The 21,278-nt window shown below is 35.4% G+C and overlaps 1 protein-coding gene and 1 long non-coding RNA gene across 2 annotated transcripts in view; one reads left to right on the plus strand and one right to left on the minus strand.

Annotated features, from left to right (window-relative positions):
- The window catches only part of LOC128654050 (uncharacterized), a 125,052-nt gene extending 104,091 nt beyond the window's left edge, over positions 1–20,961 (minus strand). Inside the window, exon 1 of the long non-coding RNA XR_008401418.1 lies at positions 20,824–20,961. This is a non-coding gene — a long non-coding RNA (uncharacterized LOC128654050). The remainder of the gene's footprint in view (positions 1–20,823) is intronic.
- SLC16A6 (solute carrier family 16 member 6) lies at positions 2,784–15,056 on the plus strand. The gene is made up of 6 exons (XM_053707684.1): positions 2,784–2,997; positions 8,511–8,747; positions 9,420–9,563; positions 10,675–10,803; positions 10,939–11,754; positions 14,120–15,056. The coding sequence occupies exons 2-6, from the start codon at positions 8,525–8,527 to the stop codon at positions 14,389–14,391; spliced, it is 1,584 nt and encodes a 527-aa protein (XP_053563659.1). The 5' UTR covers positions 2,784–2,997; positions 8,511–8,524; the 3' UTR covers positions 14,392–15,056.
- Positions 20,962–21,278: the final 317 nt, after the last annotated feature.

Genomic DNA, 21,278 nt, shown 5'->3' on the forward strand with positions numbered 1-21,278 from the left:
TGGGCCACTGATTTCACTATGAATATATACAGGGTATTTGTTCATAGTGAAATCAGTGGCCCAATGGTTATTAACCCTTCAATTTCTGTGTCCAAAACACCATTGGGCCAGGCTAAAAACAATTGCATGACATGGAGGGGGATCTACCCTGTATATATCATTAGTGAAATCAGTGGCCCAAAGGTTATTAACCCTTTGAAAATATCTGTTACTTATTCAAAATAGTAATATTTGTATTGGTGCCAATGTATGTCCTTTTTTCAAGTTTGTATATTCAATTGTTGTATAAAAAGGGATTCCACCTCTGTGTAACTACATTATATGAATCATATTATTATATAAATAAAACCTATATTTTTATTTTAAAGTCAATTTAAAGCAGTCTGACAAAAAAAGGAATAAGAAACCAACTTCCTTGTCGTCCAGCTACCAAGCTTTACATTGCTGCTTTTAAAATAAAGGTAGCAAGAAATCAAGAAGAAAAAAAAAAAATCGATAATAGGAGCAAATTATAAGGTTGCTTAAAATTGCATACTTTATCTGAATAATGAAAGGAAAAAAAATTGGTTCAGTGTCCCTTTAATAAACACTAAGACATTATGCTCACCCACAAAAGACGCTGCACACAAAGCAGAACCATGGTTATTAAATACCTTCATCTCATGTTTTAAGCTCTGGGTTACTAAAGAGGTCTGAAAAGTAATATTTGTGAAAGGTGAGGTATGTACATGGGGGTAATTAATTGTAAACTCTTTACTGCGAAAGGCATAAAAAGCCTACGTTAGCTGTACCATTTATCTTGGCATGTCAGAATGTAGTGCAGGTGATCCAACTATATAATCTTATCCTATAGCAGAAAACTGAAGTGCGTGGTTTCTGACTGCTCGCACCATTCTTGCCACTGCCCTACCACGTATGTCTATGGCACATAATGCATTGCAGACGGACAGAAAAGCCCTCTTGTTGCGTGGAGGAGTTAAGGTGAAGAGGAGGAGACGGTATCTTATCAGCCGCAGCCACCTCCTCCACCTCGCAACTGGAGGGAACCTGTTCTACCCGGACTGTGCGAGTTCCGCGCGCTCACGCAGCGCGCTGCGCGCTCCAAGTGAGTGACACCAGCAATTAGAAGAGAGGAAAGTGCGCGCATTAACCCCGTGACCGCCAACTCAAGATTAGTTGATTAATAACGCAGAGTAAGGCAGTTCTTGAGATGTCAATAAAAATAATGCGTGAGAGCAAAATGTCTGTTAAATCGCATTAAAATACGCTAACTTACAACATCTGGCGTACTTGGTAAATAATGGTAAATATGTACGCTAGTATCGCGCATGCAAAGGGTGATATGGTAACAGGAGAAAATATACTCCTTGTTGTGATGTCATTTTCATAAATAGTTACAAGAGTTAGAAACATTTCCCTAGGCAGACAGCATATTTGACTATGGAACTGCATATCAGCCCATCACACACTCTGTCTGGTAGACTCAAAACAATGAATTAGATGTTTTGTAACACTAGATTAATTTGTCTAAAGGATCAACTAGAAAAGCTACTTCTAATGAGACAAAATCCGAGTCCAATCGGACGTGCATTGTTACACCAGAAAAATAAACTGCATCATGTAAGCATAATTCAACTGAAAAGCAATTTGTTGTATATGTATAAATAAAAAAAATTATATATATGTATAAATAAAAAAAAATTATATATATATATGTATAAATAAAAAAAATGATATATATATGTATAAATAAAAAAAAATTATATATATATATGTATAAATAAAAAAAATTATATATATGTATATATAAAAAAATGATATATATGTAAAAAAATGATATATATATATATATATATGTGTATATATAAAAAATGATATATATGTATATATAAAATGTGATATATATGTATATATAAAAAAAATGATATATATATAAAAAAAATATATATACATATATATACACATACAGTACACACATACCTATTTATATATTTATAGGGCAAGGGTGGAGCCTAAAATAGAGCTTTGGGGAGGGGTCACTGTGCAACCCCACCTACGACCTGCGCAGGTTGCCCAGTAGCCAGTATGCGGGGATGGTAGAAATGAACAAAGCGAAGAGTAAGTTTTAGCATTATAGTATTACAAAATGAAGTTGTTTTGTGAAAACCTTTTCAGGACATAAATACAGAATGGAAATAAATTCATGCAGTGACGTTCTATACCCACAAGGTGTCCATTCACCTTACATGCCCTGAAAACCAACAGGAAAAACTGTGATCATTTGTAGTTGTTTGCCACATACCCAGTGCTTACATAAAATAGCCAACATTAAACAGGTGACTGCAGCAGAGCACAGCTTGTATAATAGGCAAATCTGCAGTGTTAATACTGCCCAAGCCAGCGATTATTAACTAAGATGTTGGGATTCCCTGGGTAGAAATGGGAAAAGGTCTTAGGATAAAACAGCTAAAACTGCATGTTTTCTTGATACAACAATTATGTGTATTATAAAACACAACCAACACACAATTTACAGTTTCCCATTTGTGTGCCACAGCCATATAGCAAATAGTTCAGGCTTGTAGATATTTAAAAAAAAATCACATCATGAATGTCCCAATATATATACTGTATATATTAAAAAAAATAGTTGCGGATATTGAGTTGCGATGCACTTGCCATGTCTCTAGAGACACCCAAGAAAGGGTTAAAATGAGTCACACGCGCAATCCCGCGCGCGCTCCCGACTGAACAAACTGGTTAAAGCCGGTATATAAACCGAGAAAAGGGGCTGTGTATCAGTGAAAAGACACAGTAGCGGGGCATATGGATGAACAGCTCCTGAGGACTACTTGTGTGACGCCAGCGCCAATTATAAGCAGCCCCGGATCTGTTTAAAGCCCCATTAAAAGGGCCGCTCGCGGCATAGCGAGGGTTAAGGAGAGCATGCTGCATCCCTGGCTGTGAGCACCTCCGCTGGAACATCCGCCCCTGACTGTAAGTAAGCGCCAAGCACCTCAGCCTTGTAATAGAGCCAGGGATTCTCCAGGGGAAGTGGGGTCCTGAATCAGATGTAGTTAGTCAAATATCATGTATTCAATCTTTATGCGTGTACTGTATATTAGCAAAAAGTATTTCTATTACTGTAGCAAAGAGATTAAACACATGTAGATTTTAGTCATAAGTAATCACAGTGCATAAAAATGTATAATGTAAAAAAGTCGCCCCAAAAGCTGAAATTTTGGGATAAAAGTTCATTTGAGCGATTTAAACATAACCAAGTTCATTCAAAAACGTATAAGGAAACCAGTGAACAGGTCACTTCTATACACTAGTAACATATGTAATGCGCCAAATATGGTTTCGCTCCAGTGATATGAATAGGCAATGGGGATTTACCCGCCATAGATAGGGATGGTGCTGCAGTATCCTGGCACAACTAAATCACTAATGACATAAATGTTTAAAAAAAAAAAAAAAGAGATCAATGTGTGCTAATGTCTTAACTGATAAATCTGACTGTAATGGGTATTCATTCATTTGTGAGTAACATTCTATAGAACACTTAGGTTTAAGCATATGTTCTACAGTATCCTTGTACAACTTATGTGCCCATTTAAGGGATCATAATTGACAGAATAAATCCTAGCAGCCAGGGTCCTTATTTTTTTTTCTTTATATTCATTTACACACAAGGTATTACAAAAATATAACTGACAAGCTCTTCATGGTTTTGTGTAGGGTGATCTCATAACTTCACATGCTATGTACATATAGTTAACTTGTTCTTACAGCTTTGTCTCATCTTAAAGGGTGGGTTGCAAATATGGCAATGAAACAGCTTCAACCTCAAGCAGTGAAGTTTATCTAAATTAATAGGGGGCTTTCCATAAATTATGTTTAAAAAGGGACACTGAACCTAATTTTTTTCTTTCGCGATTCAAATAGAGCATGACATTTTTTAGATGCCGGCCCATTTTTTGTGAACAACCTGGTTTGTCGATACATTCATCCAGTGCTGTCCAGAACCAAGAAAAAAAAGCTTAGATGCCTTCTTTTTCAAATAAAGATAGCAAGAGAACGAAGAAAAATTAATAGAAGTAAATTAGAAAGTTGCTTAAAATTGCATCCTCTATCTGAATCACAAAAGAAAAAAAAATTGGGTTCAGTGTCCCTTTAATTTGGACAGACTGCTAAAAAAAAAAAAAAAACACAACAAAGCACTACATGCAAAAAGTTGCACTTAAAGGACCAGTAAACACTGTAGATTTGCATAATCAACAAATGCAAGATAACAAGACAATACAATAGCATTTACTCAGCCAATCACAAATGCATATACGTATAGTCTGACTTCTTGCACATGCTCAGTAGGAGCTGGTGACTCAAAAAGTGTAAATATAAAAAGACTGCACATTTTTTTTTAATGGAAGTATATTGCAAAGTTGTTTAAAATGACATGCTGTATCTGAATCATGAGAATTTAATTTGACCTGAGTGTCCCTTTAAAAGGTTTTCCAAGGACAAATTACCATAACACCCCATCAGCCCCCCCCCCCCCCAGATAATACAATTTCTCATCCTACTTTAGGCATTTTCATAACAGCAAACGATGCATCAAAGTTGCACATATCCACTTGATTTTGGGGGAGGTTCTTGGTCTTTTGTCGCTGTTTAAATAAACAAACCTACTACAAATTTAAATGGGTCTATTATATTCCCAAAAGGCATTTTTTTCCTCACAATTAATGTAGAGCAATTTAAACAACTTTCCAATGTACTTCTGTTATTTAATTTATTTTGTTCTTTTGGTATCCTATGTTGAAAATTATACCTAGGAAGGCTCAGGAGAGTGCCGATTGGTCATTGCACATATATGCCTCATGTTGTTGGCTCAGTCAATGATTCAGCTAGCTCCCAGTAGTGCATTGCTGCTTTTCAACAAAGGATACCAAGAGAATGAAGCAAATTGCAAAGTTGTTCAAATTTCTATTTCTATCTAAATTATTAAACAAACATTGTTTCTCGTGTGCCTTTAAGAATGTGTCAGTTCATTTCTTATTGTACTTGTGTTTAGCCGACTGTGAGTGAGTTTATTATTAGCAGTCACAGTATACATAGGTGGTGACTCTTTTTAAGACTGAAACATGTTTTTTGACCAGAAATATACATTGCAGAACCAAATTTGGTTGCTTTCTCTGGCAGCTGTTAAATAAAATGACAGGGGCCCTTCATGTTAATTGTTCAGTGATAGTGTAGTGTGCAGAAGTATAAATAGCTACACTGACCACTGAAAGGGCCAGTTTTATTCATATGCTTCCCAGTAACTGAACACACATGGGCAAGCCTGCTGTTGTGTGGATTTCCCTTCATTACAAGTTCATGATTCACAAATGAGCTGAAACTAGTGAGTATTGCATGTGAGTGGTAGCCTTGACACTGTATTCACAGACAGACACTGCGATAATTATGTGGTTACATCAATTAGAAAAGATGCTTTTATTGGATCATCAATGCATACATTTTTTGCACCCACTTGATTAGAGTAAAGTTTAGATGACTTATTGGACACCTTGGCTCGTTGTTGCACCCTTTTCTGATTTAACTACAGGGTCTAATACTAAATGATATTTGAGTGGCATTTTAGATTATATTTGGAAAATCTTAATTTCAGTCTGTAAAATTCATGCATTTTATTCCCCATCACACAGTTTTATTTGGACTCCAAAGACAGTTACAAGATTTTCAAGTCAAATTTTATGGAGACTTGTTGCCAAAAACATACTGGCACTAGCAGTAAATGTTTAGTCCTAGTTAGAGGGATACTATCTCTCTTCCCCCCGGCACTTTTGAAATTATTGCATTAACATCAATTCTCAGCCAGTCCTTCAGAGATAATTCAGAGCACAACTTTCCACTTGTGGCCTAGCCTTCATACTTCTGTGGCAGCCCTTGTCTAATTGCTTCTTGGCATAAAACAGTCTTGTGCTATGGAATTTACAGGACGTGAACATCTTGCTCTTGAAAATTAGAGCCTTAAAAACTGCTTATTTATATATGCTTCCACTCGCACTATTCTTTCCTTTTAGGTCACTGTAGCATGTGAATAGTTGTAATTCAGGTCACTGGCCTGAAGTAAAATTAAAAAAACTCATGATTCAGAGCGCAATTTAATAATTCAGCACAGGGATGACATTTTTTCCAAAATAAAATACTGTAACATTTTTAAATGGCATTGGTTAGATGGACAATAAAACAGAACACCCTTTTCAGTGGTATAATTCTGTTTTCAGTAGCAGGTGAGGCCAAATTAAAAGGGACATGAAACCCCAAAATGTTCTTTTGCAATTCAGACAGCAGCTGCAGTCTTTAATATCTAGCTATGCTTCACATGCAGAGAAAAATGTTAATACAAGGTAGCCCTCAGTTTACGCCGGGGTTAGGTTCCAGAAGGAATGGTTGTAAATCGAAACCATTGTAAATTGAAACCCAGTTTATAATGCAAGTCCAATGGGAAGTGAGGGAGTTAGGTTCCAGGCCCCTCTCAAAATTGACATAAGTTACACCTAATACATTATTTTAAAGCTTTGAAATGAAAACTTTAAATGCTAAACAGCATTATAAACCTAATTAAATATTAACACAGCAGACTATCAAAGTAAGTTTAACGAACAAAAACATTTTTTACTTGCATTTTTCTGCAAAAAGTTCTCTGCATTGTTAGATAATATTGGGTGTCCACCTATTCTATGCATTTCAATCTGGAGTGATTAATAGGCAGTTAGGCACCCTCACCTCAAGCAGCTGGACAGGAAGATAATAGGGAAGTGGCTGCTAGATCTTGTTGCTTGATAGCTCAGGTCTGTTCTGTGTACACAGATACATTTCAGTCTGCTAAACTTGCATAACTTTGATGAAACACAAGTGGACAGCTCCACCTACTGACTATTTTAATTAGTGCACTGCTTTTCAATAGCAGTCACATGACTGGGAAAAAAGGTTGTTATGCTGAAACAGCGCAAATTGAACCGGTGTAAACCGAGGGCCACCTGTACTAAAGCAGTGATAACTTTTACTAGAAGCATTTTTTTGCCAATACATGTATATTGTAAAGATGTAATTCATCTATGTGCATTTACATTTTTACTAGAATGTCCCTTTAAGTAAAGCAGAGGTCTAAACAGGTTGTGGGACATCATTGGAGAAAGTGTTGGCTATTGGTGAATTCCTTAAATGGTATGATCCATTGTATGTAGGGGGTCATCATTAAACATTTTTTGACTGAATGCAATTATAAAAGTTCCTCATCACTGTTCTGTGGACTCACCTTGATGCCACCACTATAGGATACTAGATATTGTCCACTGGTATTAGTTATGTTTTAGATATTAACTCACTTAGGTTGCTTAAAAGGGACACTAAACAGAAATTGTAAACTACATGATTATGAACCTTCATATATACAAATCATTTTGCAATGAAAACAGCAGCTTTATTTTTTCAAATGAGTATATTGTATGGTTATTCTTTTCACTGATTTCCCTGTTACTCTTGCTAACCAATTAAACTAATATTCAGATATAGCACACACTCTGTTTGCACACATGCAGAGTTGGGTAGCCTGCACTGTTTTATTCCCTTAAGGTGATTTGGCACATATTCGACTTGGTTACTATTGTAAAGAATGATTTGCCTATCATGATTGTTGATGCAAAACTGATAATTCACCTTTTAAAAGCATGCGATACCATAGAAGCTTAGGGAGGCATGGAAAAGTAAACAAAGGCTTGCATAAATTGCATTTAAAGGGACATTCCAGTTAAAATATAAATGCACATATTTATTGCATCTTTGAAAAGAAACATATTTGCAATATACATGTATTGGCAAAAATGCTTCTATTAAGCGTTATCACTGTTTTAGTGTTAACATTTTTCTCTGCATGTGAAGCATAGCTAGATATTTTAACTGCACCCACATTTTAAAAAAAAATCAGCTGCTCAGATCATCAGTGGGGCTTGTGTCATGTGAGCAATTAACAAATTAATTACCAGATGGTACAAGCACCTTAGGCTCTCCAAACAAATGTTGTGTTTAAAATGCTGGTGCATACTTAAATATACTTTTGAAACGGCTATAAAATTAGAATCATTTTTGCTAATGCATGTATATTACAAAATTGCTTCTGGTCAATATTGAAATGCACCCATGTGGTTTCCAATTTTGGCTGGAATATCCCTTTAAGTATTAACCCAAGCCTTCTTGGGAGAAAGTGAGACAAACACATTTTAGATGTATTTTACAGCAAAAGGCACAAAATAAATTAAAGGTATATTGCAATAATGAAGCATTTAATGCATTGTTAAAATGTCAAGTTTAATGGTCCTTTAACCTTTGGACTAGGTATGAAAGAACACAGCCTTGACAGACATAACCTCTGCTAATCATGTGTGTGCATGGCACCATTCAGCTTATTACATGCATTTATTTATTTTGTTTCATGTCCTCAGGCTGGAGACAAACCATGGAAACAGGGAAGAGCAGAAGTGCAAATGTTTACACCAAAGTGCCTGATGGTGGCTGGGGCTGGGTTGTGGCCGTGGCCTTTTTCTTTGTGGAAGTATTTACCTATGGGGTGATTAAATCGTTTGGAGTCTTCTTTCATGAATTTAGGAACTACTTTGATGAAAGCAACAGCAGGATATCATGGATTATATCAATCTGTGTATTTGTACTCACATTCACTGGTAAGTCTCGATTCCCAGTTATTTGCCATGAGCTTATTTAAAAAGGGTTACAGACCTTTACAATGCATGGTCTAAAGCAGGGGTTGACACATCTGTTTAACATTTAGGAGCCAGACATACTTTTAGGAACCAGAGACAGTGGTATATGTATATAGATACAGTATATGGATAACAACCCCCACAGTTAGGAGCCATGGGTAAATTATATATATATATATATATATATATATATATATATATATATATATATATATATATATATATATAGTGTGTGTGTTCCCCGAGAATGCTACGCACGTACATATATTTTCTGACTTCATCCTGTTGTCGTTTAATAATAACCTGTGCGCATGTCCTTAGCACGCTACGGTGGTAATGTTTGCTGCTATAGTATTCATTGTAGCAAAACGCTACTGCCATAGAATGCTAGACACGTGTACGCTCCTGAGCTCCTATGAACCTACCCCATGTTTACTCTTTAACAAAGGATACCAAGAAAAGAATGTTTTTAAAATTGCATGCTCTTTCAACCATGACAATTTACTTTTGACTTTGCTGCAATATAATGGTGTCCTCAGTAAATCATTTTAGATTCTAAAATTGTATTTGCATGCTGTTTAAAGTTCAGTAAGACATGTAGACTAACTTTTTTTTTCTTCTTTTTCCCCCCAGCTCCTCTATCTACCATACTGAGCAATCGCTTCGGACATCGACCAGTAGTCATGCTTGGGGGTTTTCTCGTTAGTTTGGGAATGATCTTAGCATCTTTTGCACGCAATATAGTTGAAATGTATATCACAATTGGAGTTGTGTCAGGTACGTGTCAAGTACTGTTCAAAAAACTTCACTGCTGAAACAATGATCAAACTTTTCTGGTTAACAATACACCACCACTTTATAGAACCGTCTTACTGGCCCAAGCATTTTTAGACTCCTCCATAAAAATACAAAACACTAACAAAGCTCCATTAAAAAGGGACACTAAACTTCTTTCATGATTCAGATAGAGCATGCAATTTTTTAATTTACTCCTATTAATTTTTCTTCATTCTCTTGGTATCTATTTCAAAAGGAGGAATGAAAGCTTAGGAGCTGTCCCATTTTATGTTTTTGCACCTGGGTACAGCTTGCGGATTAGCAAGTGCTATCCAGTGTACTGAACCAAAAAATAGAAACCTAAATCTTATCTGATTTAAACAGTACTGAAGTGAATTCAGATTAAACATACGTAAAAATCATAATGACTGCAAATGCAGTTTTGTATTTAAATATAAAGTATACTTAGTAGTATGGAAAGCCTGGAATGCCATCCTCTCGTCTTCTTTGCTCTTCTTCATATGTCAAAGTGCAGTAAAGTCAAATTTAGAAACTTTCATGGTTTAGATAGAGCATGCAATATTAAATCACATTCCAATTTACTTCTATTATCAAATTTGCCTACTTCTGTTGCTATCCTTTGTTGAATGGTAAACCTAGGCAGGCTTATAGGAGCTCAGAGGCGTGCATGTGTATATGACTGCAGCGTTGGCAGCAACGTTATAAATTGTTGCAAACACTGCTGCCATAAGCACACATGCATGCTTATGTGCTCCTATGAGTGTCTTTATTTACTTTTCAAAAAACAATACCAAGAGAACAAAGCACATTTGGCAATTTAAGTGAACTGTAAAGTTTTTAAAAACTGCATGCTGTGTGAATCATGAAAATTTAATTTTGGCTTTATTGACCCTTTAAATTAATGTAGTCATGTGATTAGAGATTATACTAAGCACTTCCAACTACTTCCATAATAGTTCTTTATAGCTAGTGGTTTCTTGTCTTATGAAACTAGGAAAATAAAACTTTGTTACACGTCATGTAATATGTTTAAGATGTTTCTTTATCTACAAATCTGCTTGGGTGAATTAACATTTGGTTTTGCACATAGGTCTTGGCTACTGCCTAAGCTTCCTCCCAACACTCACCATATTATCACAGTACTTTGAGAAAAGGCGGTCCCTGGTCACAGCTGTCGCATCCACTGGAGAATGTTTCGCTGTTTTTGCATTTGCACCAGGTATGCTAACGATCATCATCTGTTTGTTACACTACGTGGGACATATAATGTTGGGGTTAAACTCTTTCAGGAATATTTAGCAAAAGGTCGAATTATAAAACAAACTTTTTTTTTTTTATTTGTTTTTCTCCTCAGCCATCACTGCATTAAATGACTTTATTGGCTGGAGATACTGTCTTCTGACTGTTGGAGCTCTTCAGCTAAACATTGTAGTTTTTGGATCTCTGCTCCGACCAATTGTTATTAAAAACCAGGAAGAAGAAGCCAAACCACTTCCAAAAGCTGAAAATGTTGAGACTACCTATATGCTTGAAAATGAACAGACGCTCACATCTATAGACTCCATCGATTCAGGAGTCGAAGTAACTACCTCACCTAAAAAAGTACCAGCCAAACCTGAGAAACCAACTGAAGATCCAAGTGAGAAAAAAGAGATGGTTGAGAGAATAGAAACAGAAGTAAAAACATCTCAACCTCTACTAGACTTCTCAGTATTAAGAAATTCCAGCTTTATATGCTATGCACTATTTGGTCTCTTTGCCACCCTAGGGTTTTTTGCACCATCACTGTACATCATCCCCCTTAGCTTGAGTCTGGGCATCGGCAAGGACAAGTCAGCCTACATGTTATCAGCGATTGCAATTGCTGAAGTATTTGGTAGGATTGGTGCAGGCTGGATCCTCAACAAGAAGCCAATCCGCAAAATTTACATTGAACTTATTTTTGTTGTTCTGTTATGCGTGGCTCTTATCGCGTTTCCCTTTGCCTGTGGTTTTTGGGGACTCATAGCATGCAGTGTATTTTTTGGGTGCATGCTGGGAACAGTGACTGGGACTCACATCCCACTTTTGGCTGAAGACGACATTGTTGGCATAGAGAAAATGTCATCTGGTGTTGGAGTTTACGTATTCATTCAGAGTATCGCTGGGTTGGCTGGACCACCACTTGGAGGTAACTAATTTGATTAAACTGTAACATGTTAAATTTATGTATTCAGCCAAGCATTTCTATGCACCACCTAAACAAGACTTGAGATACCCGAGAATGCTACCGATATCAGTAACACACGATAGACAGATAGATATCAGGAAACCATGGCTCCTCTTTGTATTTGTTTATGCAGTTGCATGATAGAGTGTGTGTAAAATATATTAAGTTTTCGCTAATAAATCAACATCTCAGTGAGAATTATTAGTCTTAATGCTTCTACTGTCCCTGTTCAAATGTAAATAAGAAAGCAAATGCATTAAGATGCCTTATCACAAATCTTCAAACGTAAAAGGACAGTATACCCCAATTTTCATATATCTGCATGTAATAGACACTACTATAAATAAAATACACAGATACTGATTAAAAATAAAAAAAATAAAAAAGTATGGGCTATATAAATGGATCATCCACAACAACAACAAAAATCTAGTGTACAATGTCCCTTTAATACATTTTGCATTAAGAGTTAAAGGGATACTAACCCCTCAGTTTTTCTTTCATGATTCAGATAGAGCATGCAATTTTAAGCAACTTTCTAATTTACTCCTATTATCAATTTTTCTTTGTTCTCATGTTATCTTGATTTGAAAAAGCAGTAATAAAAGGTTAGGAGCCGGCCCATTTTTTAGTTCAGCACCTTGGTAGAGCTGCTGATTGGTTTGCTACATTTAGCCACAAATCAGCAAGTGCTACCCAGGTGCTGAACAAAAAATGGTCTGGCTCTAAAGCTTACAGTACTGCTTTTTCAAATCAAGATAGAATAAGAACAAAGAAAAATTGATAATAGGAGTAAATTAGAAAGATGCTTAAAATCTCATGCTCTATCTGAATCATGAAATAAAAAAATGGGTTTAGTATCCCTTTAACACTTAGGAGCATGCTGGTACCCTTTGATATAAATTCAGAGCTAGAACAGTACTAAATGTAACATTTTTAGTTTTGTGAACTTAATCTGTGCATTTTAGCCAACAGAAAGCTCTCTATTATAAATTAGGGTCTAGCATACATCTATTTATCTGCATCATCCCAGGCCTCGTTCTAGTCTTACATGTGACATTTCTGTTGATAGCAAAATGCATGCATCTTGGGGCTCTGGACAATGTCTGATTACACACAATCACTTACTCAGTAAGTAGTTCAAAGAAGAATTGAAAATGTAGAGAACCTATAAAACATTCAAGCTATAAAGAAAAACTGATTCCTCAGTAAGGAGTGGCTGTGTGCAGCTATCTTCCATGGCTCCAGGATCTGCACCTTCTACCCACACGCCAGTGCCAATCTCAGAAGAGCAGCCTTACAGTAAATTAGATGTATATTGCAATGATGCTTTGCACTTGTTAAAAAGGGACAGTGAAGTCAAAATTAAATGGTCATAATTTACATAGAGCATGCTGTTTTAAATTTTGCTTAGTTCTCTTGGTATCCTTTGTAAAAAAGAGAGTAGTGAGCTCAGGAGTGTGCAAGTGTCCTTCACCATCTGGCAAAAGTCTTTGTAACAATGTTTATAGCAATGTTATACGTAGTTGCAAACGCCGCTATAGAGTGTCTGCAGCATTCTATGGTAGCTGTGTTTACAACTATGTATAACATTGCTATAAACATTATTGCAAACACTGCTGCCAGATGACTAAAGATATGTGCACACTTCTGAGTTCACGTAGAATTACTCTTTAACAAAAGGATACTAAGAGAATTAGGCAAAATTGTTACATTAAGTAAATTGGAAAGCTGTTTAAAATGTCATGCTCTATCCGGTCAATTGAAAGGGGACATGAAACCCCAAAATTTTCTTTCATGATCTAAGTAGAACATTCCAGTTTACTTCTATTATCAAATTTGCTTCATTCTCTTGGTATGCTTTGTTGAAGGAGCAGCAATGCACTACTGGTTTCTAACAACACGTGGGTGAGCCAATGGCAAATCGGTATATATATATATGCAGCCACCAATCAGCAGCTAGAACCTAGGTTATTTGCTGCTCCTGAGCTTTCCTAGATAAGCCTTTCAGTAAAAGATAAGAGAAGGAATAAAATGAAATAATGGAAGTAAATTGGAAAGTTGTTTAAAATTGTATGCTCTATCTAAATCATAAATGTCTAATTTTGACTTTACTGTCCCTTTAAGTTTAATTATAAAATGTACTGTCCCGTTATGGATATTAATTGATAATCCATCATAAATCCAATTATTCTCTCATTCAAAGTTTTTATAAATCAAAGCTACTCACAAATTACTGTAATGAGAAATATTTAACTGTTAAACTTTATGATTTTCGGTGTTAATTATTATGCATTATTAAAAACCGTCTTTTTCTATCCAACAGGTGTACTGGTGGACTGGACACAAAATTACGGGTCTGCATTTTACTCATGCGCTGTTGGAATGGCACTTGGTGCCTTGTTCTTAGCTTTGGTAAGGCCGTGCAAGAAGGGACTTTTCAGAAGAAATTCACCTGCAAGGCGGCGTGAATCTAACAGATCTCAAGAGTCACAAGAAATACCAATAGACTTCCTTGAAATGGACTTGGGGAAAGGGGAGGGTTTGAGCAAAAGTTGCCAAAGCCTTGATGAGACATCTTCAAATGGACATCAATAGTTTAAACTCAATTAGGTCATCTCCACCACTTTTATATTGGAGACAACAAATGGTTATGCCAGACACAAAAGGGAACAAAAAAAAGTGTGAAATATCAAGATTTTTTTCAGAATTTCCTTGACGACTACACATCATTCCACCAAACAAAATAATTTCTTTACAAAGAACCAATGCCTACAAACAGCATGACATTACTTAATGAGTAACCTTAATTACCAGAATTTCTACAACTGTAAGGTTCATCATGGGATAAAATGTTATTTATAACGACTGGAAAGACCCCTTTTGAAGACTTCCGTTTGTATTGCAAACAGAGCTAGGATTTATCAAGCGGTTAACAAATAATGCTGTATTTCCGACATGGTTAGCATTCTATGTATCAATACACCCATCTTGAATCAGATACACTGAATTAAGTTAATTTTTTTTAATGGAAACCAAATATTTATTTATTTTAGAATACGCTGCTGTTAACTTAGATTTTACTAGACATGCCGGCAGGTTTGTTTTACATTTCCGTAGGAACACTGCAATTTTCCTATAGTGCCTCAGGACTTTATATTTTTTACATCTAGTATTTAAATGCAAGCCAAGACATAAAGACTGATATATATGAGCATCTACACAATGTATGCCTTTGAATAAAAAACATTCTTTAATGCAAATATGGGATGTGTCAAATTTGTTGAGTGCTAAGCTTCAAATTAAAGGGACCTTAAACACCTTGTAATTATAACCTTTGACTGCAGTCTTGAAAGCTAACATACTAGGTGAGTGTGGAAATATTTTGAATGCATTCAAATCCTGTTTGCTGCCATTTTTCCCCAATAGTCAAATTGGCACCCAGCCCAGGATTGTAATTGGAGTGGCCATGGCCTAGCACTGTCATCTGTTAGGTCAATTGTTTTTCAGTGCCTTATGTTACCCTTTCTGCTGAAGCCAATTAGGGACAGATATGTAGTGTGGTTAGGCTTGCGATATCTGCAGTGTATACTTCCAAGTCTGAGAACTGGAAACCCCACGTTTTATTTTGTAGCTCAAAAGGTACAGTCTAATAAAAAAAAACCTTTCATGATTCAGATAATGCATGTCATTTTAAACAACTTTCCAACTTACTTTTATCATCAATTTTGATTTGTTCTCTTGATATTCTTAGTTGAAAGCTAAACAAGGAAGGCTCGTAAGCTAATTTCTAAGCCCTTGAAGGCTACCTGTTATATGAATGCATTTTGACAGTTTTTCACAACTAGAGAGCGTTCGTTCACGTGTGCTGTATAGATAACATTGTGCTCATGTACATGGAGTTACCTAGGAGTCAGCACTGATTGGCTAAAAAGTCTGTCAAAAGAACTGAAATACGGGGACAGTCTGCAGCGGCTTAGATACACGGTAATCACAGAGGTAACAAGCATAATATAACAGTGTAAGTTAGGCAAAACTGGAAATGGGTAATAAAGGGATTATCTAACTTTTTAAACAAGAATTTTGGTGTAGACTGTCCCTTTAAATTATAGGAAAAGGGGCAAAATAAAAAAAAAGTATATTGTAAACCTATTTAAACCTTTTATAGACAGAAGCAGTCAAAAGTTAAAATAAATAAAAACCATAAACATATAGAAGTTTTCCAGATGTTTCAAGCCAATTACAGGTGCTGGGTTATAGATTCCTCATTTAAAAAAGGGATACTAAGCCCAATTTTTATCTTTCAAGATTCAGATAGAACATGCAATTTAAAGCAACTTTCTAATTTTACTTCTATTGTCAATCTTTCTTCATTCTCTTGCTATCTTTATTTAAAAAAAAAAAAAAGACCATTTTATGTTCAGCACCCTGGATTAGTGCTTGCTTATTGGTGACTACATTCACCCAACCAATAAGCACGTGTAACCCAGGTTCTGAACCAAAAGTGGGCCGGCTCCTAAGCTTTACATTCCTGCTTTTTAAAATAAAGATAGCAAGAGAATGAAGAAAAATTAATAGGAGTCAATTAGAAAGTTGGTTAAAATTGCATGCTCTCTGAATCATTAAAGAAAAAATTGGATTTAGTATCCCTTTAAATATAATAGGCCCATTAATGGAGATTTGTGAGTTGTAAAAACACTGTAATGTACTTTTATTATCTTATCCTTTAAATTAGGGTTGCACCGATACTAGTATCGGTACCGATACCAAGTATTTGCATGAGTACTTGTACTCGTGCAAATGCACCGATACTTAAAGCGATACCTCCACTTCCTACCCATATGCTATCTTGTGGTGTTTTTTCAAACTGGAGTGGAGACTAAACTAAAAATGTACTACTGTTCTGCCAATACAAATTGCTGTTATTTGTATTATTGTAGGAGAGATCACTGTACCTCGTTCAGACAAACCCCTGAAGTACTGGGCAGTTAAAGGATTACTTTCTGTTATAATTTTTAAGCTAAACAACTAACATATTAAAGTTAATAAGCATTAATTAAAACCTACTGACCTATATTTTCTCCAAAACGAAGTTTCATAACGTTCTAAAAGTTATATCTTTTATTCGCCGATGATGTCACGTTATCCTGCCCACTATTTTCTGCACTGCATGTTCAAAATACTTAAACCAATAACTTTGTGTTTAAAGCGCCATTTTGAAACCTAGGTATTGTAAACGGATTGGTACAGAGCAAAGGATACCCACAGAGTGGGTTTGGAAAACAATTAAATTTGCAGACAAGATTTCTGATATACGGTATAGATATGTTAATGAAATGCTATTGATAAAAAGCGTATTTGGGGTAGTTAGTTAGTTAGTAACAGGCATAGAAAATATTTACTTACAGTGGCCCTTTAATAAACAGATTTCCAGCTCTGGCTAAAATGGCCCAAAAATATATTTCTGCCCCATGCAGTAGTGTGGAAAGTGAAAGACTGTTCAGCTTAGAGTCGAACCTCCATACAAATGTCAGATTGATGTTATATAACAGCCCTACAACCCAATTGCATCACCCCTTTAAATGTAATATTTTTTAGTTATAAACATGTTTAGTGAACTTTGTGACAAATCAAAAGACATTATGAAATAATAAAAGTTTTAATTACAGCCCTTTATAATTATAAAGAAGGAATCTTAAATAATTAGTCAGTCTGTATTGTGCTTGGTAAACTGTCACATGACATTAAAAAAAATAAAAGTATCGGTAATTGGTATCGGCGAGTATTTGAAAACAAGTATCGGTACTTGTACTCAGTCATAAAAAATGGTATCGGTGCAACCCTACTTTAAATAATTATAACTGAAATGCACATTTGTTTGCCACAAAGTTTATAGCACAATCACTGTTTCACTGATTTTATTATTTATAAACCCATAGGCCCTGCACACTCGCATCAGGAAACAGCTGCTACTTCAATACAATGCCAGATATGAGTAGGAGCAGTCTCTGGATATAGGTGCTCAGAGCATAGTGATGTATGTCCTGTGCACACTTAAGTTTTTTTTTCACTGAAAAGATTAGATATGGCGCTCAACAAAGCCAGGAGCCATTGGCTCTTAAAATTCACCCCAGCTACTAACTTTTTTGGGGTTATTCTCCATATATCTATATGCAGTTACCACTGTCTGGCTCCTACATTTTTTAACAGATTTGTCGACCTCCAGAAACTTTGTAAGCAATAGATTTAATGATATTTAGTAACCCATGCTAGGGGCAAGACGGCAACAATTTTTTTCTAAAAGTTTCTCACACTAGACTATTAGACTATTACTGTGGTCCCATATAATCGTTGGGGGGGGGATTTCTCCACATGGCACCTCAACATCTAAAACCCACCTAAAATTTACATTAAATAATTTGGCTTTATTAGAAATCAATATTGGTCTCTAAAATAAAAAACATTTTTTGCGATTTTTGAATGTGTGTAGATACAGGATTATGAGCAATTTCCATGAGCTAATCTGAAAAAAAGTTTGTAGCTTTCACCATTACAAATTATTCCTGTGTTTCTTTTAAAATGTTCTTGTAACTAAAATGTAATCTAAAATTTGCTACACCAGCCCGAGCTTATGTTTAAAGGAATAGTCAAGTCAAAATTAAACTTTCATGATTCAGATACAGCAGCCAATTTTAAGCAACTTCCCCTTGGTATCTTTATTTGAAAAAGCAAGAATATAAGTATGAGCCAGCTCAATTTTGGTTCAGAACCTGGGTAGCACTTCCTGATTGGTGTCTAAATGTAGCAATCAATCATCAAGCACTACTCAGGTGCTGAACCAAAAATGGGGTGGCTTCTAAGCTTACATTCAAACTAATAACAAGAGAACAAAGAATATAATGATAATGTGAATAAATTAGAACGTTGCTTAAAATGACATGCTCTACTCTATATGAATAATGAAAGTTTAGACTATTCTTTTAAGACTGATATAAAATAAAAGCTAATGCTCAGGCTTATCCTGAGTTATCAAACCCAGCAAGCAATGCCTACCTAGGTGTTCATTTCTGTATAAAAATTAAACATAAAAAAAAAGGTAAAAAAAAACACTAATTTATGTTTTTCCCCACAGCATTACATAAAACCAGCAAACTACAGAAAGGAGAGGGTACAATGGGGACATCTTGACCACACAGCTCTTCCCAGAGATAACTGCACATGCAAAACCACTTACATTTTGTAACTTATTTTAGCAATTTTACTAAACTATGCATCTCCTTCAGACACAGTGGTTGCAGACTTAATATGTGGCAGGAAACTGGAAGAAACATGTTAAAGGGACCTTAAAAACGAAATACATTCTTATACCTCCCTCCAATCATGAGTGATGACATACAATCTAGGTAGCACCACAGGTATATGAAGGAGAGTTACTGCGCACAAGCAAATAGGTCACCACTGAAATGCAATGAAAGATTTTAACATGGCCGCACCCATGACTAGAGGGAGGCGAAGAATAACCTCTACTATGTATTTAGTGTTCAAAGGTATATCCCTTTAACGGTAAAATATGCAATTCTAACATTGATAGACAATCTAATTGGAGGCCTTTTCCAGTTAAACACTTCTAGGTATAGGAGAGTATATATATATTTTTTATTAGATTTTATTGGACGTCATTACATTTGTTATATCATATGCAACAAATACATCTGTACACAGAACAAAAGTATATAGAGTACTAGAGATAAGAGTAAAAATAAATGAATCTTTGTTATCACTTTTATCAACTTAATACAATCGACAGATGAACCTCATATTTTTCTTTTCAACTCATGCTAGCAACCCTTATAAGGTGTATAGATGTTCTCTGTGGCAAGAGTAAAACAAGACAGAACAAAATAAAGGAGGCGAAAAAAAAAATTATTTTATAACTAATGGTACAAGAGGAGGTTTTTAACAGTTAGATAATGGGGCACACGTTATTGCTAGGTGGCTTATCCAAATGCATTATCAGTAACTTTTCTTATCACTGGAACTGCCATACTTTATTTCTATGCCAGAAACTGTCAAACTTCAATCACTAATACTATAGCTTTTCAATTCAATGTTCTTATATTTCAACATATTTGCATCATATCGCACTGCTAGCTTTATTTTTGCATCATATTACCCCCACTATATATATATATATATATATATATATATATATATATATATCCATCCATGTAATAAATATAGCATGTAAAAAAAATGAAAAAATATACAATATACAGCAAGCAGTGAAAAATTTGCAACTAATTATGTTGCAGCACAAATAGCTCTAGTGGGGACATAAAACTCAATAACTTGTATTTGTCAAATTTTGTATGGTCTCTTACAAGTTTTGTATAAAACATTTTTTTATGAATTGTACCTATGGACAGTGCTGCAGAATATGTTGGCACTTTTTAAATAAAGTATGGTTATAATAATAAAACTGATATGCGACAAAATGGTTTTTAGTTTAAAATAGAAGCATTGCTTGGCAGCTTTTACGGTGTACAGAGCATATGTACATATGCGCTCTGCATCTGCAAACAGTTTGCTGAGAAGATGGTCGAGTTGCTGAAAACTCTGTTTGCATCTTTGCTGATAAATATTCCCACTAACTCTTTTCAGGGGGGGTGCTTGAATATAGGTGCATTGGGCATATGTACATATGCTCCAAGCATGAGTACCATTGAAACAGCCCTCATTTTCACTAGAAGCATTTTAGCGAACGCGTGTATATTAGAGCATTTTGTTTCAACTTTGATTTGTATGTCCCCTATAGGTATATGATTGAAACTATGTATATTTTATTAAAGTCCGCAAATTAAAAATTACTTAATATGAATACTTTTCGTGCACATGGGATTTAGACAGCAGTCGAGCGCTTAGTATTTATAGTTACAGTATATGGAATATGGATACTTTCACTACAAATTGGGGGGATATACATTACTAAACTTTGTTTCCGTACATAAGCAAAATACACGTGCTTCTTACCTGGAACTTTATCCAGGGCCAGCCCGAGAGCTGCTCTATATGAAGTTCCGTGATATTAATGAAACTGGATACGTACTCAAGGCCTCGGACTTTCCCAACTATCAGTCCTTAGATGCCACCCTTACAGTAAGCGACTTTTCATTGTTTACTACGGCTTGGCGGTAAGTTACGCCCACTCGGATAGGCCCCCTTTGTTGCCATAGTGAGTCGAAGAGCTTCCGCGTTATAGTGTTGTCTCGTGAAGCTACTGGCGCCATGTTTGCTATTGGCAAACATAAATAAAAATAAATAAATAATATAAATATACGATTAATTTTTAAAAATAATACTTCCATTTTACCTGCGACACAATTTTCATTTTTGTTTTATGAATATATGGGCTTATCAACAATTAAAATAATATAATACTTTCACTGTAGTGTATGCAATATAAATAACAATGCAAGCCATGATAT

This window comes from Bombina bombina, chromosome 1 (genome assembly GCF_027579735.1).
Source record: "Bombina bombina isolate aBomBom1 chromosome 1, aBomBom1.pri, whole genome shotgun sequence".
NCBI classification, from domain to species: domain Eukaryota; kingdom Metazoa; phylum Chordata; class Amphibia; order Anura; family Bombinatoridae; genus Bombina; species Bombina bombina.